This window comes from Myiozetetes cayanensis, unplaced genomic scaffold (assembly GCF_022539395.1).
Source record: "Myiozetetes cayanensis isolate MyiCay16 unplaced genomic scaffold, myiCay2020 scf5-8, whole genome shotgun sequence".
In the NCBI taxonomy this organism is placed as follows: Eukaryota; Metazoa; Chordata; class Aves; order Passeriformes; family Tyrannidae; genus Myiozetetes; species Myiozetetes cayanensis.
In genome coordinates this window covers 8,878,064-8,898,215 of record NW_026087742.1, presented here as the reverse complement: position 1 = coordinate 8,898,215, position 20,152 = coordinate 8,878,064, and the positions used below count along the sequence as shown (strand labels likewise).

The 20,152-nt window shown below is 38.1% G+C and overlaps 1 protein-coding gene across 15 annotated transcripts in view; it reads left to right on the top strand.

The window, feature by feature from the left end:
- ROBO2 (roundabout guidance receptor 2) overlaps positions 1-20,152 on the top strand; it is a 1,049,785-nt gene that overhangs the window by 1,007,658 nt on the left and 21,975 nt on the right. For all 15 annotated transcript variants that reach the window (XM_050333786.1, XM_050333782.1, XM_050333787.1 and 12 more), the window contains 2 exons: positions 4,511-4,771; positions 8,056-8,270. In XM_050333786.1, the coding sequence (XP_050189743.1) occupies positions 4,511-4,771; positions 8,056-8,270 (476 nt within the window). The remainder of the gene's footprint in view (positions 1-4,510; positions 4,772-8,055; positions 8,271-20,152) is intronic.

The following is a 20,152-nucleotide window of genomic DNA, read 5'->3' as shown; positions in this document are numbered from 1 at the left end:
GACAACAATTACAGAATTCTTTTTATAACGTATAATTGCATGACATACCAGGTTATCAAACTCTGGAGGAAAATCAGAGTATACAGAAAAGTAGTTTACTGTGGTCAGTTCTGTTGGAGCCTTTGAAAGTAATTGTTCTGTCAGGGACAAATTTCTGCCTGTTTAAATATATGGATTAACCAGTATTTCCTAAGGATGAAACATGTTTTAAAAAAATAATGTAATAGTTTTACTGAACAAAAATATTTCAAGTGTTATTTCTTTTGTAAGCATGAAGCATTGATCGTTACTAGTTTTATAATGAAAATATTATTTGAGTTTATACCAAGTTCTTCAACTCTTAAAATGAGTAACAACTAACTGTGTTAGTCCGTGGAATTCTTTTTAAAATTAAGACCCATTCAGACTCTATTAGAGTTAGAATTGCAAATCAAATATAAGGGAAAATTAATATCCTTACTGATTGTAAGTGTTGTTTAAATCTCAAGGCAAGAAGTGCATATACTCATGGTGTTCTGTATTCTGTTATAAAAGACTAAAATAAATTTAAAATGGTTTTACCAGATAATACTTGTCTTTATCAGTTTACATCCTTAGAATACATTTGCAGCCATTTCACTGAAACAATTATGCTATAGAAGGCAAAAAACTTGGATTGTCTTTCAGAACAGTGAAATAGCATAAAAGGTAAATGGAAATACCTTATAAAAAATTCCTTTGTGACACAGGGCTTGACTCCTCAGTTGCATAGAGTATCTGTAATTTAGCTGGAAGGAATGATGTTGGTCACCAAGACAACATTGGTTATTTAAGGATAAGGTAATCACCAGCCTTCCACATTCACAACAATTCAGACTTAGTTTTTCTTCTGATTATCTTCTGAATTACTCTCCTCTGGTTTTTGCAGTGCCTCATTAACAGTGGTTGTACCTTGACCTTGTAATATGCATTTTACCAACCACACAAAAAATTTCAAGATTAGACTTTCAGTATCAGTCTGGAGCTGTAATTTGCAACCACCTTTGTTGAAGAATGGATCTGCAATGTCCATACTTTCTCAGGATGTATCCAATACTAATGGTCATTCTGTATTCTGGGGTTGATCTTGTTTCCATGGTTTTCAACATGCTAAAATGGAATGAATCGTGGACCGTGGTCCTTTATGTTGCCTTTAATGTGGACACAGTGGGTAAAAAACCCCCCAACAACAACACATTTTTTAAACTGTTTTGTTTGTCTTGATTTGTTTTGATGTACTCTATCTGTGACAAGTTCAATGTGTTTTAATGTTAGAGTTAATTACATGCAGAGTGGATGCTTTTACTTGGTTTTATCTAAACTTGACAGTAAGGAAATGCTCATTATTTAGTCATTATCATCTATTTTGATTTTTCACTAATACTATGCATGTTCTTGAGCCAACCCCAGTAAAAGCAGCCTGAATATTTTTATTTGACTATTACTATTTCTTGCTATTGATTGCACCTTAAAAGGGAATATTAGCTGCTGGATGTCAATATATTTGATACTTATTTTCTGTCATTAGAAAATGTTAAGAAAATAGTACCTTTCATATCAAAAAGTCTTTTCTGGTGAGGTCTAGGGATGGAAGCATCCTTTATTACAACAGTGTGTGTAATGAAACACAGTTGTTGTAGAAATGCCCATTATCCATCACCTTTATTTTTTATCTTGAAGGAAAAAAAAAATCTCTCAGTGTAATTAATCAAGTTTTTTAATAGCAAAAGATTACTATAGGATGAAAGTGCTGAGAATAGAATAAAAATTATTAGAAACAGAGAGAGTCATGTTTGTTAACCAGCACTTAATAGAGACTCAATTAATGAAATTACAGTCAGAGATCTCTAACCTAGTTAAGGTGCTTAGATTTTAATAAGTGCACTTGAAAAAAGTTGCATTTTCAGCACGTTGGATTTACTTAGAAAACCAAAAAGAACATGGGCATGACCAATACAAATCATTTATGTGAGGTATAGTTACTATGTAGTCTCTTAAGTTTGCTAGCTTTTTCTTGCAGGCTTTTTTTTTTTTTCCTACTCTAAATGCAGGTTGGAACCTGTGGCTTTTTGGACATCTTACAGTATGAAGGCAAGGGTTCTTGTACCTGAAATCTTGAATCTCAGTGTCCTGAGCTTCAGGCTTAGGCTGCTTTCCATTTCAAACAAAATTTGGATAAAGATACGATACTTGTGCAGAATCTTTTCACTAAGAAGTCTTTTTAGTGAGAAATCTTTTTACTATCAAGCTGAACATTTGGGGATTTGAAGCAAGTCGGGTCAAAAGGCGAGCACTTCCAAAGCTCATTTATTCATCATTGGGAAGTCACTAGGGAGTATCTTTTTGCCCTGTCCCTTTTAAAGAAGACATTATACCAACGCATGAGGTTGAGAGAGCAAAAGTGAGTGAGAGAGCTGTTGCACTGTACATTTTTAGCAGCGTGAGTTAGGATGGTCCCTTCAGCCTGGGGTGCAAATGTCATGAGTGAGTATTGTTAGGAAAGAGAAATTACAGCTGGCCATATCTTAATTGTCTGCTAAGGATGAATATGTATCATGTAACATTTTCTTAAGTCTCTGTATTATGAAAATGGTAATGATCAATCACTGAAAAGCTCCTAAATGCCAAGGGTTAAGATCCAGCCTTTGTTTTCACCTCTGTACACGTACGTGTCTTTGTGTATCTATATATTGTTATATTGACATACAAATTTAAAGTAATATCAGTGTTAATTACCAAATGTGTCTTCCACAGACTTTTGGATGGTTAGGTCAGGTTGCTTTAGCTATCCAGAATATGTGCTTTTAAATAGAATCTGAATAAGGAATAGATAGTCTAGTTAATTTTAGAAATCTGTGGGTTTTGCTTAAAGTAAATGTTTGTTCATAATTCAGGTTTTGAAACTTCTTCATCTCAGTGTTCTCAGCATTTTTATAACCTGGCTTCACACTTGAGAAAATTGGCAGTAATTCATTTTTCTCGGAGAGATTGGTAATTCCTTCCTTCTGAATCAGAAGCCTTAAAGGAGTATTCTTAAACTGGTTTGAGAAATTAACTGTGTAACACAATGCATTGCCTGCCTGCATTGCAGAAAAAAAGGACCTTGTCAGCAGTCCTTGAAGGCGGAAAGAAGATAAAGTGACTTAGTAGATGATGCTTGGGAAATGGCCTTTAGAGTGTGAGATGGTTTGACAGTGAAGGAGCTGTGAGAGCTTTTGGTTGTCTGGTTGCCTTTAAAAAAAAAAAAAAAAAAAAAAAAAGTATCTATTCTGAGTTATTTTGGAATACACTGGGAGTTAAGAAGAAATGTGTGCTGCTGCTCAAGGGACTGCTGACTGACTGGGTGTTTTGAAGATGGGAGAAGTAGACAGTTGAGACTGGCGTGGTGTGATCATCAGCAGAGCTGTGCACAACTGAAGTTGAGTTCAGGTTAGGGAATTACTCTGGGGGGATAATGCACAGGGAATGACCACAGCCACTAAGGTCTATACTCCTTGAGTGATGCTGGTGTCTCTAAGTGACAGGATCCCAAGATGATACTGAAATACAGCACTGAATTGAAAGGTCCTGCGATGAGTACAGAGACTGAAAGGGATTGACTTACTGGTGAAGCTTACATAAAAAGTGATAATAAAATATAAAGCTTCTGTTTCTAGGCCTGATCAGATATAGCATCACCCCTTACAGCTTTGGTATAAGGCAAAAATTGAACCACAAACACCTATGAGAACACCCCTTATATATGAAAAGAGAAGAATTTGGTGTTCAATAATACTGGTAGTTGTTTTATCTTTTAACTTACCTTGGGCAGATGTGATGAAAGTGTTCAGAAATGCAGCAGTGTCTAGGTGAGTCCCAGTACAGATTGGTTAGGAGGTGGGGTGCTGGCAGATGTACCTTATCAGCTGGTGCTGTGACATAGCATATGCTTAGGGTCAGCACTGCTGTGACATGAATATATTACACATCATAGGAGATACATATTTGCAGTGTGGGAAGACCAGCATTTATGAGGAAAGTGTAGCTTCAAAATAGAAACAAAGAGTAAATTTATAGACAAAGGGGAGGATGGAATAAGTGCATAAGTGCAACTATGTAAGGCTTGCTTTGCCTTTTAAGAATGCTGCTGTTTTCACGTCTAGGTCAATCTTCATGCACTCTCCTAGATTAATGATCCTGGAAGCGAGTTAGTTCATTGTTGTTGTTGATTGTGGTGTAACATTATCTAATCACCATTAACAAATGCAATAACGGGTCAGTAATTTTTTTGTTGCGCTTCTTGTTCGAGCTGCTTAGCTGATGTGGGAAAAATTAAACTGACTCGGTAAGGACAATTTAAGCAATTATGACCCTGTTTTCATTAAATGTTAAAAACTTCCACTGGGTGTGAGGGTTACAGCTATAGCAGAAATCCTGTATGCCCTTTACACCCTCGACTGTGTGGCAGAGATGAGTTTTGATATACACTAAGTTCATTTGGTTTTCATTTTAGATACGACAGTGATGGTTGGTGTCCGCCTTTGCCAGTTCAGACCTACCTACATCAGGGCATGGAGGATGAGCTTGAAGAAGATGATGATCGTGTTCCCACACCTCCTGTCCGAGGAGTAGCTTCATCACCTGCCATCTCCTTTGGGCAACAGTCGACTGCAACCCTCACGCCTTCCCCACGAGAGGAGATGCAGCCAATGCTTCAGGCTCACCTTGATGAATTAACAAGGGCTTACCAGTTTGATATAGCAAAGCAGACATGGTAAATGTTTGGGGGGGGGGGCACTCGTGATCTGGGAAATGCAAGCATAATGATAATATTAATTTATTCCTCTATGACATAAATATTGACTGCGTTTAACAACATTTCAATAATATTTCCAAAGAAGTAAAATGGAAGAAGAAATAGTAAAACTGTGCCTAGAGTGTGAAGGCCTTAAACATTAGTGGGTGCTTTTTAAATCGTAATGCTTGGTAATAAGTTAAATCTTGTCTAAAAACATGTAAAAACAGTATTCCTCTGAAATTTTACATATGCTCAACGAAGTAGTTAGCACCCACCTACTGACAGCTTTTATACAGTCAAGAGTACTCTCTTTTCAGGCTAGCAAAAGATATGAATTTTTTAGGATTTTCAAAAATAATGAGATTCTAAACTCCTGAAAATCATTAAAAATAATGATAGTTACTTGAAATAGCGCTAGAGCAGCTTTTACATGCTGTCACACGAGAATGGAGCATTTGCATCTCTGACTGTAGTTTGAAATACCATGAGAATTTCTGATTCATAGGAAAAACCCAGAAATAGCTGGAAGAAAGTTGTTAGTATTTACAAAATGGATCTAGTGTTTTAGAGTGCTTTATGCCTATTTAAAGGAAGAGCAGGCAAATACCACAGTAACATTTCCCCTGCAAAACAAACAGAAGCAATCTCTTCAGGGACTGAGAAAAGAACTTGTCAAGTGCACCAGGCTGGGGATACGGTGAAGGTCAGTTGCTTCCTGGATGTTCCCTAAGCAGCAGTTGTCCTTTTACAACTTTTCTATCCAGACAAAGCCCGTGAATCTCAGAGGAGAGGAGCAGAGCTAGTTACGGAATGGCACAGTGCCAGCAGAGGAGCAGCCTTTCTTCGCTGGTAAATAAAGCCACAAAGTTATTCAGCTTGAGCTCCTGTAAATAGAGCAGGCAGGTAGGCAGGCGGTGCCAAATCAAAGCCAGCTGTTTTCCCTGGACACCGCGGAGGCCTCGAGGCTTGTCTGCAATCTGCACTCAATCAACAGGGTACTTTGGTCCCGCTGCAGCGTCTCGCTGCCAAGCACGGACCCCGGCCTGCCTGTGGGACAGCCCCAAATCCCAGGCAGCAGCTAGACCTGGCCTTTGGAAGGTGGCTGACTTCTGAGCCAGCACACAGATGCACACCCTGTCAGCACAGTCACTCGCTGCTGCATTTTGCAGCTGTTACCCTTTCTATGCCCTACAAACCTGGGGTTCCAGTCCAGGTGCCGATAATGGAGTAGGACACTCTAGCAAAGCCTCTTGCAGCTGACAAGAAAGGTCTTGCTCCCTCTTTGGAGAAGTGAAAATTGATTGGGAACTTTCATAATGTGCTCAGGAATATACAGATTTTAATGTTGCTCTTGGGTAAGGTCACAGTAATTGAGCCTGAAACTCTAGGGGGAAAAAAAAGATCAAGGAGATAACATTTTTTCATAGTGAGACCTTATAGGTGTTACAGCAAATATTGAGGGTTGGAAATACAAGTTATTTTTGTGCAATGAAATTGTTTAATGCTTTTATATTGTTTGGCAGAACATGTATCATGCTGCTCAAAGTCAGTAGAAAGTCCTCCATTGTTTTAACTGGGAAGGGAGATTTCTTAGTTTTCTTTTTACAAAGTTAACCTGTCCAGTGTAGAGACAGGGGAAGGCAAAGCAGAAAGATGAGACCTGTCAGATAGGTTACTGTGGGAGTAACAACAGAGAAATATAGAGAACAGACAACTAGGAATTTAAGAAAGAGCGCATTAGAGATTACTGGAAAAGTACATAATCATTATGGCCTTGATCCAGCAAATCACTTAAGTATATGCTTAACTACAAGTACATGAGAAATTGACTTCAATTGTTCTATCACAAGCTTAACATTAAGCATATACTTAAGCATTTTGCTTGATTGGGAGCTAATCACACTGTTTATTGAGGGTTAGTTAGATGGTAATGCCCTTTAGCACAGTGTTTTGAACACTGCATAGCTAAGAACCTGGTGTCCAGGAAGAAAAGTATTCAAGAACTGCTAATCAGAAGGGGGCTGTATATCAAAAAGGAAGCATTTGCTCTGCAAATAAGGTTCAGAATAAGCTGTAAGTTAAAACCTACGGAGAGGTGGAGATTGATTCCAGTGGTACATAAGATTTACTGTGACATTCTCATATCTGATAGATTTACATTATAGGGTGGGGGGGAGGGAGAGAAAGAATAAAGAAAATTACTGTACTCATTGAGTGTAGGCAATACTACAGCATAAAGTTTTCATTGAAAATATAGTAGAGCTCAGAACCAAACATGTGACAGCTGTAATTTTTTTCTGTTATACTGATGTCCAAGCAAGAGAGCAGCAGCAACCTGGGTCCCATCCAGAGACCTGCCTATTCAAATCAGGCCATGGCACCTCACATACAGTCACCCAAGGATTCCTACGTGCCTAAGTTAGCAATTTTAAATGTGGTTCATGCTCTTAGGCCAAGGCCAGTCATGCCTGGGCCCCCTGGCACAGCTTGTGGTGTACCTGTTGTGCTGTGGGGAATGCTGCTTTGAAAGCTGATGGTGTTGTTCTCCTCTGTATCCTCTCAGAGACCAGGCAAATGAGACTGCAAATCCCATGCTTGCCTTGGGCCATTTAGCTATCCTGTGGGTGGGTTTTTTTATCTTTGTTTTCTTTTTTTTTTTATTTGTGACTGCTGCATACAGTAATTTCACACATGCATGCCCTAATACTGCTGCAATTAAATCAATTAAACTACTTGGAATAAAGCAAAATGAAAAGGCCTCACTGATAATGTGTTCACTGGACTTGAAAATTTCTCCTGTCCTGCTGGCCATTTCCTCCTCTTTAGGGTGACTTCTGCTTCAGGGCACTGTGTCTGTTTAAGCAGAAGGAGTGAAATTTAAGTTTGGTTCAGTGTGTGATTTGCAAGGTGGAATATCGTGTGAGACGCTTGTATGCTAGGCTGGGATTCAGAATTGTGCTTTTCCACGGGTTTCCTACCTGATTTATGTAGCCTCTGTGTACATCGCTCTTCATCTGTAAAAGGACAGTCCTGACCTTCCCCATCCTAGAGGAGAAGTATATTTAAGACTGGAAAGTGTGCAGGTACTCTGGTATTAGAAGCTGTGGTGAATAACTGAACTGTCTTTTCTTGAGTTTAACCTAACAAGCTCATTTTGTAAATCTACTTCAGGACCCGTTGAAAGGCTTGTATCTTGTTGACCGTGGGGTACAAAGGCTCATCCGTTCTGATAACTTTTCCTGTTCTGTTTGTTTGTGTAGGCACATCCAAAGCAATACACAACCTCCTCAGGCTCCCGTTCCGCCCCTAGGATATGTATCTGGAAACCTTATTTCAGATTTGGAAACAGATGTTCCAGATGAGGATGACGATGAGGATGATATTGAAGAAGAAACTGTAGAAATCAGTAGGCCACTAAGAGGTCTAGAGCATACTCCAGGCTCCAGTATGGACAATCTAGACAGCTCTGTGACAGGTAACCAAACACAGTTAACAGTGACACCAACTTGTTCCTAAACAGCAAAATACATCATCAGTCAAATACTTTCTAAGTGAAAATTTATTCCACTCTATTTCTGCAACGTTTAAAATGTGTTAGCACTAAACACTAAAGTTAAAGAAGGATTTGGGGATAGTTTGCTTTGCTGCAAAATGATAAGAAAATTCATGAATTTTAAAAAGCTTTAAAGACTCGAAAGAAAACTCAATTATATCCTAGCTTTCATGAAAAGTTGATTCTACTGGAGAAGCAAGGCAGTTACATAAAAAGGAGGAGGCAGACCTCAGCTTAGGAATATATATTTCATAAATCAGAAGCAGCATAAAAATGTTATCTTAAAGCACTTTTAGATATTTTGCTGGGAAAATACTTTCCCAGATGAACACAAGGAAGTTAAAGACTTCAGAGTAAGTGTAGTTAGATCACCACAACATTTATTTCTAGAGTAAATATTACATTTATGTAGGAAAATGTGTATTTTAAACCCACTTTGTATTGCTGAATTTAGTAATTGTTCCCTTTCAGTAAAGCTGTTTAATTATTCTGACCCTCCTTGCCTTACTGCTTCTTGCCCTTTGCATGCCTTGGAAAGCTCCAGCATCATCAAAGGGGATCTAGAAAGCTGTGCTAAACTAATGCACAGGATCTGAATGAATAAAATGGCTGTTGGAGAAATGCAGTGAAAGACATTTGGTTTTCAAATACATAAAGTCCTTTTTTTAAGCATCAGTGTATTTCCCTTTATGTTGAACTTGGGCCTCTCTATAATATAGTGTGTCCATAAGGTGCGGGTGTACTAAAGACCCAAATGTCCCAAATGTCCCGGTGTCCATAGCTCATGGGTGCTGCTTCAGTCTTTGACCTCAGCAGACAAATACTGATTGTTAATTGCACCTTAAGGGAGACTTGTTCAGTGCAACTTACTACCATAGTGCCACTGAATTCCATCTCATTGTTCTGGACCTCTGAAATTCCAAGGATTTTGCACCCTCATGTAATAGTTGCTGTTCTGAAAACACTGGGCAAACATGCAAGTGATGGAGCATCAATACCTATAAATTTTCTTCCTTTTCCCTTGTTGAATGAAAGAGTGTGTAGCTTAATCCCACTTTCCCAGTTTTCCTTCACCCTTGGGCCAGACTGCTTACAAATCTAATTAAGATTTAAGAATTGTATCTCTGCTGCTGTGATTTGAAATCCAGATTCAACTGAAGGCCATAGAGTTAAAGTTTAAATCCCTGAATTGAGAAGGTTAACTTATTAGTGCATGAGTGTGTTAAGTCACTTTGCTTGAATTTCCAGCATAATCTCCTTTGGGCTATAATTCTGCATATTTTTGCATATTTCACTAATGGCTCAGAAGTCTTTCCATTAGGAATACAGTAAGAGTTTTGCTGTGGTAATACAGCAATAAATAAATTTTTAAAAAATTAGGTTTGTATGTATTTTTCATTTGGTATATATTAATATGCCAATGTTTATGTATCTGTAAATCAGAAAATGATTTCACATTTGCATCTCCACCTGATATTTTGGACCACCCTACCTAGAGCAAATAAGGAATAGCTGTATTCCTGCTCCAACTTGTAGACTTTTGTACTTATTATAATTTAACCTTTTATGAATAACATTCAAGTTTCTTATGATATTTATAAATCTTGTTGTATTATTGGAGTGTTAAAAGTGTAATTATTGGAGTGTTAAAAACTTCCTGCTGTGTTATTTTAGAAGAAATTGGGCAGAACCTGATTATGTAGACTGGGAGTGAACTTAATGCACTCCCACTCATCACCACCACTGTCTTGATGGGGCCTCATCCAGGTGAAAATGAAGGGTTTCCTTTTGCTTTTTCCTTTACCTGTTTAATTACTAGCTGGATCTGTTCCTTGATCTGGTTCACCGCATGGCAAGGTGTGTGCTGGCTCTGCAGGAAGGGAATGTGCAGCTGGGAGGGAAGCAGAATGATAGACTGCCCCTATAGCATAGAGCCAGTGCTTAGATTGACTTCAAACAATTAGGGAACTGTAGCCTTACAAAAATACACCCAGAGTGTTAGTCTAAATGATCTGTAAAATGGCAAAATATACAAATAACAAAACTGCTTCTCTTTTCCTCATTTACTACATGGGTAAAACCTTGATTTTTAGGAAGGTTTGCTTTGGGCTTGTTGTTTGTTGGTTTTTTTTTTTTAGGAGTAGAAGGAAACTGCTTATTATACTTAGGATTTTTTTTTTTCCAAAAGAGAATCTTAATTTTTGTTTATCTGTTTCTGTTAACTCTTCCAGGCTGCGTTTACTGGTGTTAATGAGGGTATAGCAAATTGCTTTCATTGTTTCCAAGCTGTTTCTCATTCTTCAATTTGATTGCTTTTAAAATACTGTAGAACAACTAAATTGTTTTATTACACTGAGAATATATGAAGCTACTTCTTTTCACAGAGCCTTTGGTGACTTAAACCAGCATTTTCCTAGGAATTTATAGACCATGTTTTCAGTTCTCTAAACATTATATTGAAAATGGAGGCAAATGAGGATATCTGACCCAGATGAAGCAATATTTCTGTTCATTCTGTTCATTGAAGGGCCTTGTGAGTTCGGTGTTTGTGAGAAATCTGTACTGACATCCCTTGATCCAGACTTCCCTCAAATAGAGTTGCTGTACAGGGAGCAGGGCAAGTTTCCTCACCCTGTACTGTTAGCATGCTCTTGGATTGAAGTGGTGCTTTGTTCTCCCTGGCTGAGCTGAGACCCAGCATTTCCTGAGTGCCAAAATGTGGGATTCTCTGAGGGGAAACCCTGGCACTGCGTGAGCCAAAGCACAAACTACTAAATTCCTCTGCCACCACAGTGTTGCTCCTTTAAACTGTTTAAAAGTCAAGTTGTCTTCCAGGCCCTTGAGTTTTAGTTACAGCTAGCTGAAGATTCAGACAAGGATTTAATCTGCACTATTAAGCTTTTCTCTTTGCAGGTGGCAGAGACATAATGTTGACGTGTATAACAAAGTGCAAAGAGAGGAGGAGTGCACAGTGACTGTATCTTAACATCCTCCAGATATGGCAAAGAGAACTCGGGGAGGGAGGTTTGGGTTTGAATGTTTGTGGGATGGAATATGAAATTAAAGCCAAATTTTTTCTCCGTTCCCAGTTTGTTAGGATACTTAGTGACTGATTCTGCTTTTTTTTAAAAAAAAAAAAAAAAAAGGAAAGAAAGTACTGGAAAACAGTGGTAAACCTTATGCTCACTCAACTTTTAATTCACAGTTATTTAGGGTTGTTTTTTACTTTCAGAGACACATTGAAATATGTATTTCTTTTGTTTATGTTTAATGTTTGCCTTAATAATTGCTGTGCAGAGTTATGGCATGAATGATCATGAAGAGTCTGTTATATTATTCTACTTTAATAGATTTAATCAATTGCATATGATGACTGTAAAAGAAATTAATTTGCCTCTCACTGAAATCACTAAGAACAAGGCTTGGTTTTTTTCACATCTAAGTATTATGGTTTGGGAGTTTTCTTTCTACCCTCCTTATTTTCTCCTCCCACAGCACCACCAGTGAAGCTGGTAGTGCAGGTTGTTGTATCTTCAGTCCTGGTGCATTTTAACTGAGGGGAGAGATACACCTATTAACCAACATGGAAATTAGAACAAGCCCTCTTGTACCTAACTGGTACAAACTGGCATAAACAGAGAGATGTTCTTGTAAACAGTGCCACAGCAAATGGATAATTTTTTTTTTTTCCAATAGAATTGTATAGATCTGAAATTATAAAAATCTCTGTAGGCTGAATGGCTCAGCAAGGAATAATATCCCTTATTTGACATGTTTTGGTCTTGGTTAAAAGAATTACTGATCACTGTCTGTATGGAAAAAGTTTTACATTCGTTGTGTCTGAGCACAAATGGAATAATTCTTGAAAATTGCACAATATCATTTTCATGAACCATATTTTACCATGGCAGAGCTCAATATTTATATTGATTTGCTTAGGGATACCTATTGCAAAAGATTCTATTTTATAAGCAGTTAGACAGATTGCATTTAATAGGTAGAATGTGTTTCATGGATTAAATATGTGCTCAGAAAATAAGAAACTGCTACTTTTTGTATCTCATAAAAATGGTAATGCAACAATTAGCAGGGTCATATTATAAAGCACAGACTTTACTCTAGCTTAATGGATCTAGGGATATGCATTCATCAGCAACGATAGATTTAGCATAAAATGACATGTAAATGAATTGATGACTGATCATAAATTAATTTTAGTGCTGAAGAAGTAATAGAGACACAGCAAGATGCCACTTTATCATAGTATTTTACTGCTCAGCAACATTTGAGCAACTACTTAATGTTCTGTGTGCATTTCTTTTCTAACAGCTTGAATAAATTTGAGAATTTTTTGTGCCTTTCAGCAATATGGAAACCAAAAAAATCTCGAAAGATGGAATGCAAACAGAAATAAATTTGGCTAAGTGACATAAATTCATTTTTCATTAGATGTTTATGAAGGGCATTAATTATGGTTGGACCTGTGAAGTGCCAAATAAGTATGCATGATTTTTACCTCCTTTTGTTTAGTGTTTTCTGCCCCCCAAGAAAAATTAAAACTTAGGGGTTTGTTCCAGGTGTATACATTTAATTATTCAGGCATTTATGATGAAGTATAATGTGAAATATGAGACAAGGTCTAGTTTTTGAAGTGTGATCATAAATATATTCTGCATTTAGACCCTTTTATTATTCATTCTTATTTTGGTGGTACAATGACTATTTCCCCCTCTATTCTATCACTTTCACCAAAATCAGTGGGCACTTCTTTGTGATCATGGCAGTGGTCAGACATATCCAAGAGAGGATAATGTCTTTCTCCTGTACAAAAGCTAAGAGAAATCTGTAACTGATTTCAGCTGAAGTAGCATCAGTCCCCAAGGGTGTTACCCATTCTTCACAAACCTAAGGAGTCCATCCCTGTTCCATCCAAAAAAAACCCTGCAGGGGAGCAGGGACCCAACATTACTATGTGCTTGAGGGTCTTGTGAAGGAAAGCATGTATGCATGCACATGAAAGTATCAGTGACATCATCTCTTCAGTTTAAGCAAGCACACAGAGTTTGGTACATGCAGAAAAGTATCTAATGGAATTTTCAGAAGTGTTAGCTTTGCTGTGAGCAGCTTTTATTTCACAAGTGCATTAGATATTTTTATTTTTAAGTAAAGCAACAGCACACTTTACAAAGAAAAATAACTTTTTTTTTTTATTGCCAGCAAAATGCCACTAAAAGCAGTAGCAAAGCAGTCTATATTAGAAGCTAGCACCTCTGTTCCCCTCACCTTTCCCTGAGAGCAAAGACACTTTCTGTTTGCATTAGCACCAAGAGATATTTTATGGAGCAAGAAAACAGAGTTCAACTTTTCACAGAGCTGATTTTGTTCTGCATAAAGCATTTACTGCTGCTGTCAGCAAGAGTAAAATTTACAGTTGCCAGAAAGCGTAAAAACTCAAATGTGCTCTTGGAAAACACATAGTGAGTTGCATGTAAAGGAGACACTAAAAGCCTGTTTCATCCCATTTCAAAATGCACAGATGATCTGAAAGGAATGTCAGCATCTCCTATTCTGCCTTTATTCAGAGAAAAACAAATGTGTATCTGATTTGTAGAACAAGAGGCCAGTGGATGCCTTTAAACGAGTAGTCACCATGTGTGCTGTGTTAACACAGCTCTGTGGCGGCCTGAAGGGCCCAGGGTGGGCTCCAGCTCTCCCATACCTTCTGGGCAATGTCCACACCTCTGCAGGTCAAAGCAAAAAGGGTTTTACTGCTGCAAATTCTGTTGGGCAAAAGAAATTGTTTGTGCAGGGAAACCGAATAGCTCTGGAATTGGTAAAAGTAATGTAGAGATTTTGCCTTTGGCTCCCTGGTTACACACACAGCTGTGGGTGCTGTGTGTGTCTCAGGGTATCTTGCTGACTTTAGCAGTTATAAAAAGTTTTGCCTCTGCTTCCAGCAACTAGAGGTTTCATAGAGAATCATAGAATGGTTTGGGTTGGAAGGGATCTTTAAAGATCTTCTTGTTCCAACCTCTCTGCCATGGGCAGGGACACCTTCCACTAGACCTGGTTGCTCCAAGCCCCATCCAACCTGTCCTCGAACACTCCACAGTTTCTCTGGGCAACCTGTTCCAGTGCCTTATCAGAAAGTCTCTTTCTATCTTTTCTATAAGGCCCCTTTATATACTGAAAGGCTGCAGTAAGATCTGCCCAGAGCCTTCTCTTCTCCAGGCTGAACAACCCCAGCTCTCTCAGCCTGCCTTCACAGGAGAAGTTTTCCAGCACCCTTATCATTTTTGTGGCTCTTCTCTGGACACACTCCAGCAGATTTCATGTCTGTCTCGTGCTGGGGACCCCAGAACTGGATGCAGAACTCCAGATGAGGTCATGATGTCTCAGTAAAACTCACATCCCTCCAAGAACTGAGATATGCTTCCATCCTCACAGGTCCCTCCTAGCATAGCTGCTGAAGGAGAGGGGAAGGAGGATTGATCCATAGGCAGAGCACACTATTCCCAGCCTGGATAATACTTGCTGTCCATGGGAATGTGAAGGAGTTGAGGAACAGGACTTTTTTTTATAGGGTTAGCCTAGAAAACTGGCAGTCTGATAACAGCAATTAAAATTTAGGTATTTTTAGAAAAAGTGGCATGTCTATGAGTGTGTAGAACAACAGCTGTATTCACACATATTAGGAGAGAGCACTATGGGCTTTTGCAGATTTTTGATATATTTCACACTTAAAACGTGGCTTATTTTTTGGATTGAATGACAATCCAGTCCTTCAAAGAGTAGATGCAAAATAGCTACTAGACATACCCTGAAAGTGTCCCATCCAAATTGCAATGTATATTGTATGTTGTGTAACAGCTGAGGGGTTAGCAAATGGACAGAGCAATATGAGCAAGTGGAAATTCAAAGTTCTTTTAAAATATCCATAGTCTTATGAACTATGATACCAAAACCAGTAACTGTTCTGTGCAGTATGTGGTTTTACATAGAGAATAGAATGTATCACACAGAACCCTTGGGCTCTGAAACTAATGGGATACATGTTAAATTTTTAGCATCCAAGTATCCTCCTTTGATATCTGCAGCTCTAGTTATATATTTCATGTTTCAGCTTGTGCTTACATATTTTGCAGAACATGTCGATAAGCGATTGTTTGAAAATGTCCTCAGCTATAACATTTCATTTTCTTACATCTTCATGAAGTGTTTTATCTGTAGTATCTGTTTTCATACATCATCAGTAACTGTTGCTAAGCCTCTTTACTCCCCATTCTCTATGATATCCTATCGCACTTGGATTGTTACTTCACAAACTGTCTTCTCAGAGGAAATTCAGTGTTAGCCTTCCCTTGCTGTTATCTGGGCTCCCTTGTATCTGTCTGCATCAGGTCAAGTCTGTTTGGAAAATAACAATTTTATGTGTGCTCTTGGCAAGCAGAATCAAACTCTGTCACTCTCTGTTGCACTTAACACACTTTCTGCCTGTCAGACCTCCATAGACCTCTTCGGTTTCTTTTCTTGTATCTTAGGAGTGCATGGGCTTTTGTTATTACAGCCTGCCACTTCACTGACATTAAAAGCTTTGGTCACTGCAGCATCGCAAAATAACCCATTGTTCTTGGGCTTTGTGGTGCTGCATGGTAGTGAATTCCAGAATTCATTTATTGTGCTCATGACTCGTTTTTGCAGGATGTTTTTAATATTTGACACCACCATTATTTAATTAGCCAATCAGTTTGATGCTAATAAGCAGGTCATTATTGATTTACTTCTTAGCGGTTTTAAACACAATAATACTTTCTTGCACATGGATTGAAAAAAGGCTACTGTTCTGCTTCAAATCTCATGTACATTTGCACAAATTCAGCTGTGCTGACTGAGTAGTTAAATCAGGTCCGTGATTTATCCCTCCCCATGTGTCTTTGTGTCTTTAATAACCAGTTCTCTGCAGATTCTCATGGTTTTGCTGGGCTTTTTTTGGGGGGGGGCTTTTTTTTTTTTTTCCAACATATACATGTGACTGTTGTTAAAAAGCAGATTTCAGGTATTTCAAGATAGGTGCCCGTACTATGTCAGAACAATATTCTGTGTCTACACAGCCCCACCCAATGCCCTGCAGTAGCTCAGCTCCCAGAAGTATCTGTTAGCTCTGCACCTCAACTGGACTTGGTAACTCATTAGCACAGCTACTCCATTCCTGGGAAAATACAAATGAAGAGCAAATAAAATTAATCCTTCCTTCACTATTTTGCTCTTTACATTCTGGTTATGTCAAGATTTCGATATTTCTTTCATATGCTTTTTCAGGTGTCTGGTTTTTTGACTGCATTTTTATGATGTTGTTATCACTTTCATCTCCTGCAGGGATGGTAATCCATAGTTAGAAGGTTCCATGGGGCCAGTGTTGGCTTAGCGACTGACTCAGTATTAAATTTGAGCATATATTTGCTCTGCTCTCAAATCTTAATTACTTTCTAACCTTTTAAAAAAGTTACTTTAATCCACTAGAATGAACTACTTTAGATCAGCTTTCTTCAGGCCATTAAAGCTGCTCATTTATTTTAAGGTTTTAGCTGACAAAATGACATAAAGCCAGTCTTGTTCAAGATAGCTCTTGAAACCTAGGTCTGACTTTAGCTATATCTATCAAGACTTACACATGTGCTGTCTAAAATTAAAACTTGGTTTTGCAAAGATCAAACTAGATACTGGTTTGTAATAAGTCAAGTTAAAAAAAAAAGGAAAAAACAAAACCATCAGATTCATTTTGATTCCAGGAAAGATCTGTTAACTTTCAAAAGAACTTATTATGGAGCTTTCACGTTTGTAGAGAATATGTATCATTTTGTTTACAAGATCAAAGCTACGTGGAGCAATTTATGAATGAGGTCCCTCTTAGCTTTGATAGTGCTTTATTACACTAAAGTCTGTCAGATAAACTTTGGGTTTCTGAAGGGACATACTAAGTGGGTCTTTAAGCTTTAGCTGAATATTGCTCTTTTGTACCAAGCTCTGTCAAATGAATTTTGGGTTTCCTGTTGAGAAGGGACATATTAATTGGGTCTTTAAGCTTTAGATGATCAAAAGGTATCAAATGTGCACAACTCACTAGACCCCTACATTTGTTTTTAGGTTCAATGGTAAATGGATGGGGTTCTGCGTCTGATGAGGACCGTAACTTTTCTAGTCATAGATCTAGTGTAGGTAGCTCCTCAGATGACTCGATCTTTACCAGCGGCAGTTTTGCACAAGCACTGGTTGCAGCAGCAGATAAAGCTGGGTTTAGGCTGGATGGAACCAGCCTGACGAGAACAGGTTTGTAGACTCAAAGTTGATGCTCTCTGCATGAAGGGTGTCTCTGCCTGTTCTCCTCTTCTTTCAGTGAACCTGCCTCTCACACTTGTCTAACATGCATGGAATAAGGTGGATGGAGATATTTGTATTGGTATATTTGAAATGAAACTTTGCACTGTGTTTCGCCTTTGGTGATTTGAAGTAGTGAATAGCACAAGCTTTTAATCTGCACCTTTGTTCTCCTGCAGTTTCCCTCTGTACTGACTGCTGTGTACTTACTGAGATGTGCTCCATTTAATATTTCAGTGAAGAAATCACTAATTCTGCCTTGCAGTCTTTGATGATCTTGTTTTCTGAAAAACCTCCTCACAATCATTCACGTTTCCAGTGATGAAGATCATATTTAAACTATTATCTCCATCCCTGCTCTTCTGTGGCATTTCTTCTTGGAAAAGTGTATTTTTCTGTGAAGTTTTCCTAAGCATGGGGTGAATTGGTGTGCTTTTATCGTTAACAATGCAAACTGTTTAAAACCTTTATTAATAGCTGATTTAAAAATACTTGATTCATAAGTTAATATATTTTGATAACATTTAATTTTAGTTATGCCAACTGAGTCTGCCAAGTAAAATGTAACAAAGGTAAAGTGACTATTGCTTTTGAAAACAGTCAGTCTTCTAAAATGAATTATTGAAAACTAAATATCATTTAGTTCATATTTTTAAAGCTTCATATGTCTTATTTCTATTTAAAATATAAGGAAAAATTATCTCTAAATATTCTGGGGGAAAAAACAAGAATATATTTGCATTTTCTTAGTCTTATCAAAATAGCAAAAATTACTAATTATTTGAATACACAAATTTAATAGCAAAGTATGAGCTTGGGTCCTATTTTTGTTATGCTTCCTCAGCCAGTTCCTGCCCACAGATCCCATAATGTTCCTATCATTTAAATTTTTTTGCTATTAGTCTGGTGTGAAGTCTCTCCTCCAGTAAAATGTGTGCATTTATGAGAAATGACTCACAAGTTAGGCCTGAAAAATGCACTCTTTCTGCATGTAATGTCTTCATGGCAAATAGCACCTTTTAAGGACATTAGGAATACAGAAAAGAGTTGATGGCAAAGCCCTATGTCTCCAACAAAACTAAAAGGTAAACAGATATGACTTTTCTCAAACCACTGTGACTTTTGCCACTGACTTTTCATACGTAGTCATCCTTAAAAGGTAGTTATTTCACCCTAGTTGAACCCCTCAGCAGCTTCTGACATTGTGGAAAATTTACTGAGTATATTTGATATATATCATTGATTTGATAAAAAACAAAGCAAAACAAAACAAAATGTAGACCTTCACTCATCTACTACGCACACATATGGCCAAACTATAATTTAAAATATACTATTTTGCTTGAAGAGTCTCCTAAGTCTTAAAAGAAAGGAGCAAATCCTTCCCAAGCTTTTTTTTTCTTTTTTTTTTTTCCTTTTTTTTTTTTTTTTTTCTGGTGTTCTTGGTGTCAGTAAAAGTTTAATGCAACAATTCACCCAGAGTTAATGTCACTTTTATCAGGCCTTTGAGAAGTGCAGTTCCCACCACAAACACACGCATAAGAGAAGTAAATAGACACACAAACACATAGATATTAAAAAAAAAATAAATATGATTTCTTATTGTAGCAATGTGAATGGAAATAAAAGGAAAGGCTGAGAACCTTCTTGTCAGTTATATTTTCCCAGCTTAATTAGGTCACGAATGCACTTAAAGTGAGTGCATGTGTGTAATTCCTCAGACAGACTATTAGAGTAGTGCAGGGTACAAAAAAGTATCTAGCGGTTGTGGTGGAGGCTTTATGATTATTACCCTCTTACTCTCCTAATGATCCAGCAGGCAAAATGGAAATAAAACAAAACCCACACGTAAACAAACAGCCCTCCCCTCTTCTTCCTCGCAGAAACCTCAGCAAATGGAAATAACTCCCCCGTGTTCACTGCGGTTTCATTGCGAGATGGGACCTCCCGGGGTAGGGGTGGGTCAGTCAGACGTGCCTGGTACAGACCAGCAGCCCCCACAGTGCAGAATAGTGTCTAGCAGTGGAGAAGCAGCAGTGTTGTTTCTGTTCATTGCTCTGGAGGGAGTCTGAAGGTCCTGACTCTTTGCTCCTTTGCAGTCTGGACAATTATTTTCACCCACGTAGAACAGCTGTGAGATGTCCTCACCGGTAGATACTAAAGGAGATGTCCAGCTTGATAGCCTCACGTGGGAGTGTTTGATTGCCAAGCATAAGAGGCGCTGGTAAATCCAGATGCGATGTGTCTCTCCTGCCAGACACTTTGATTCCAGTTTCCAGAAGCCATCATGTGATTTGCCACGAAGTTCAGACAGATTTCCTTTTTTAACACCCTTGGGAAATTAAATCAAGAATTAGTGGATTCATCCTTGTCTCCACTTACACGCACTAAATCTGCTACAAAATCTGACACTGCTCAGCAGTTCTTAC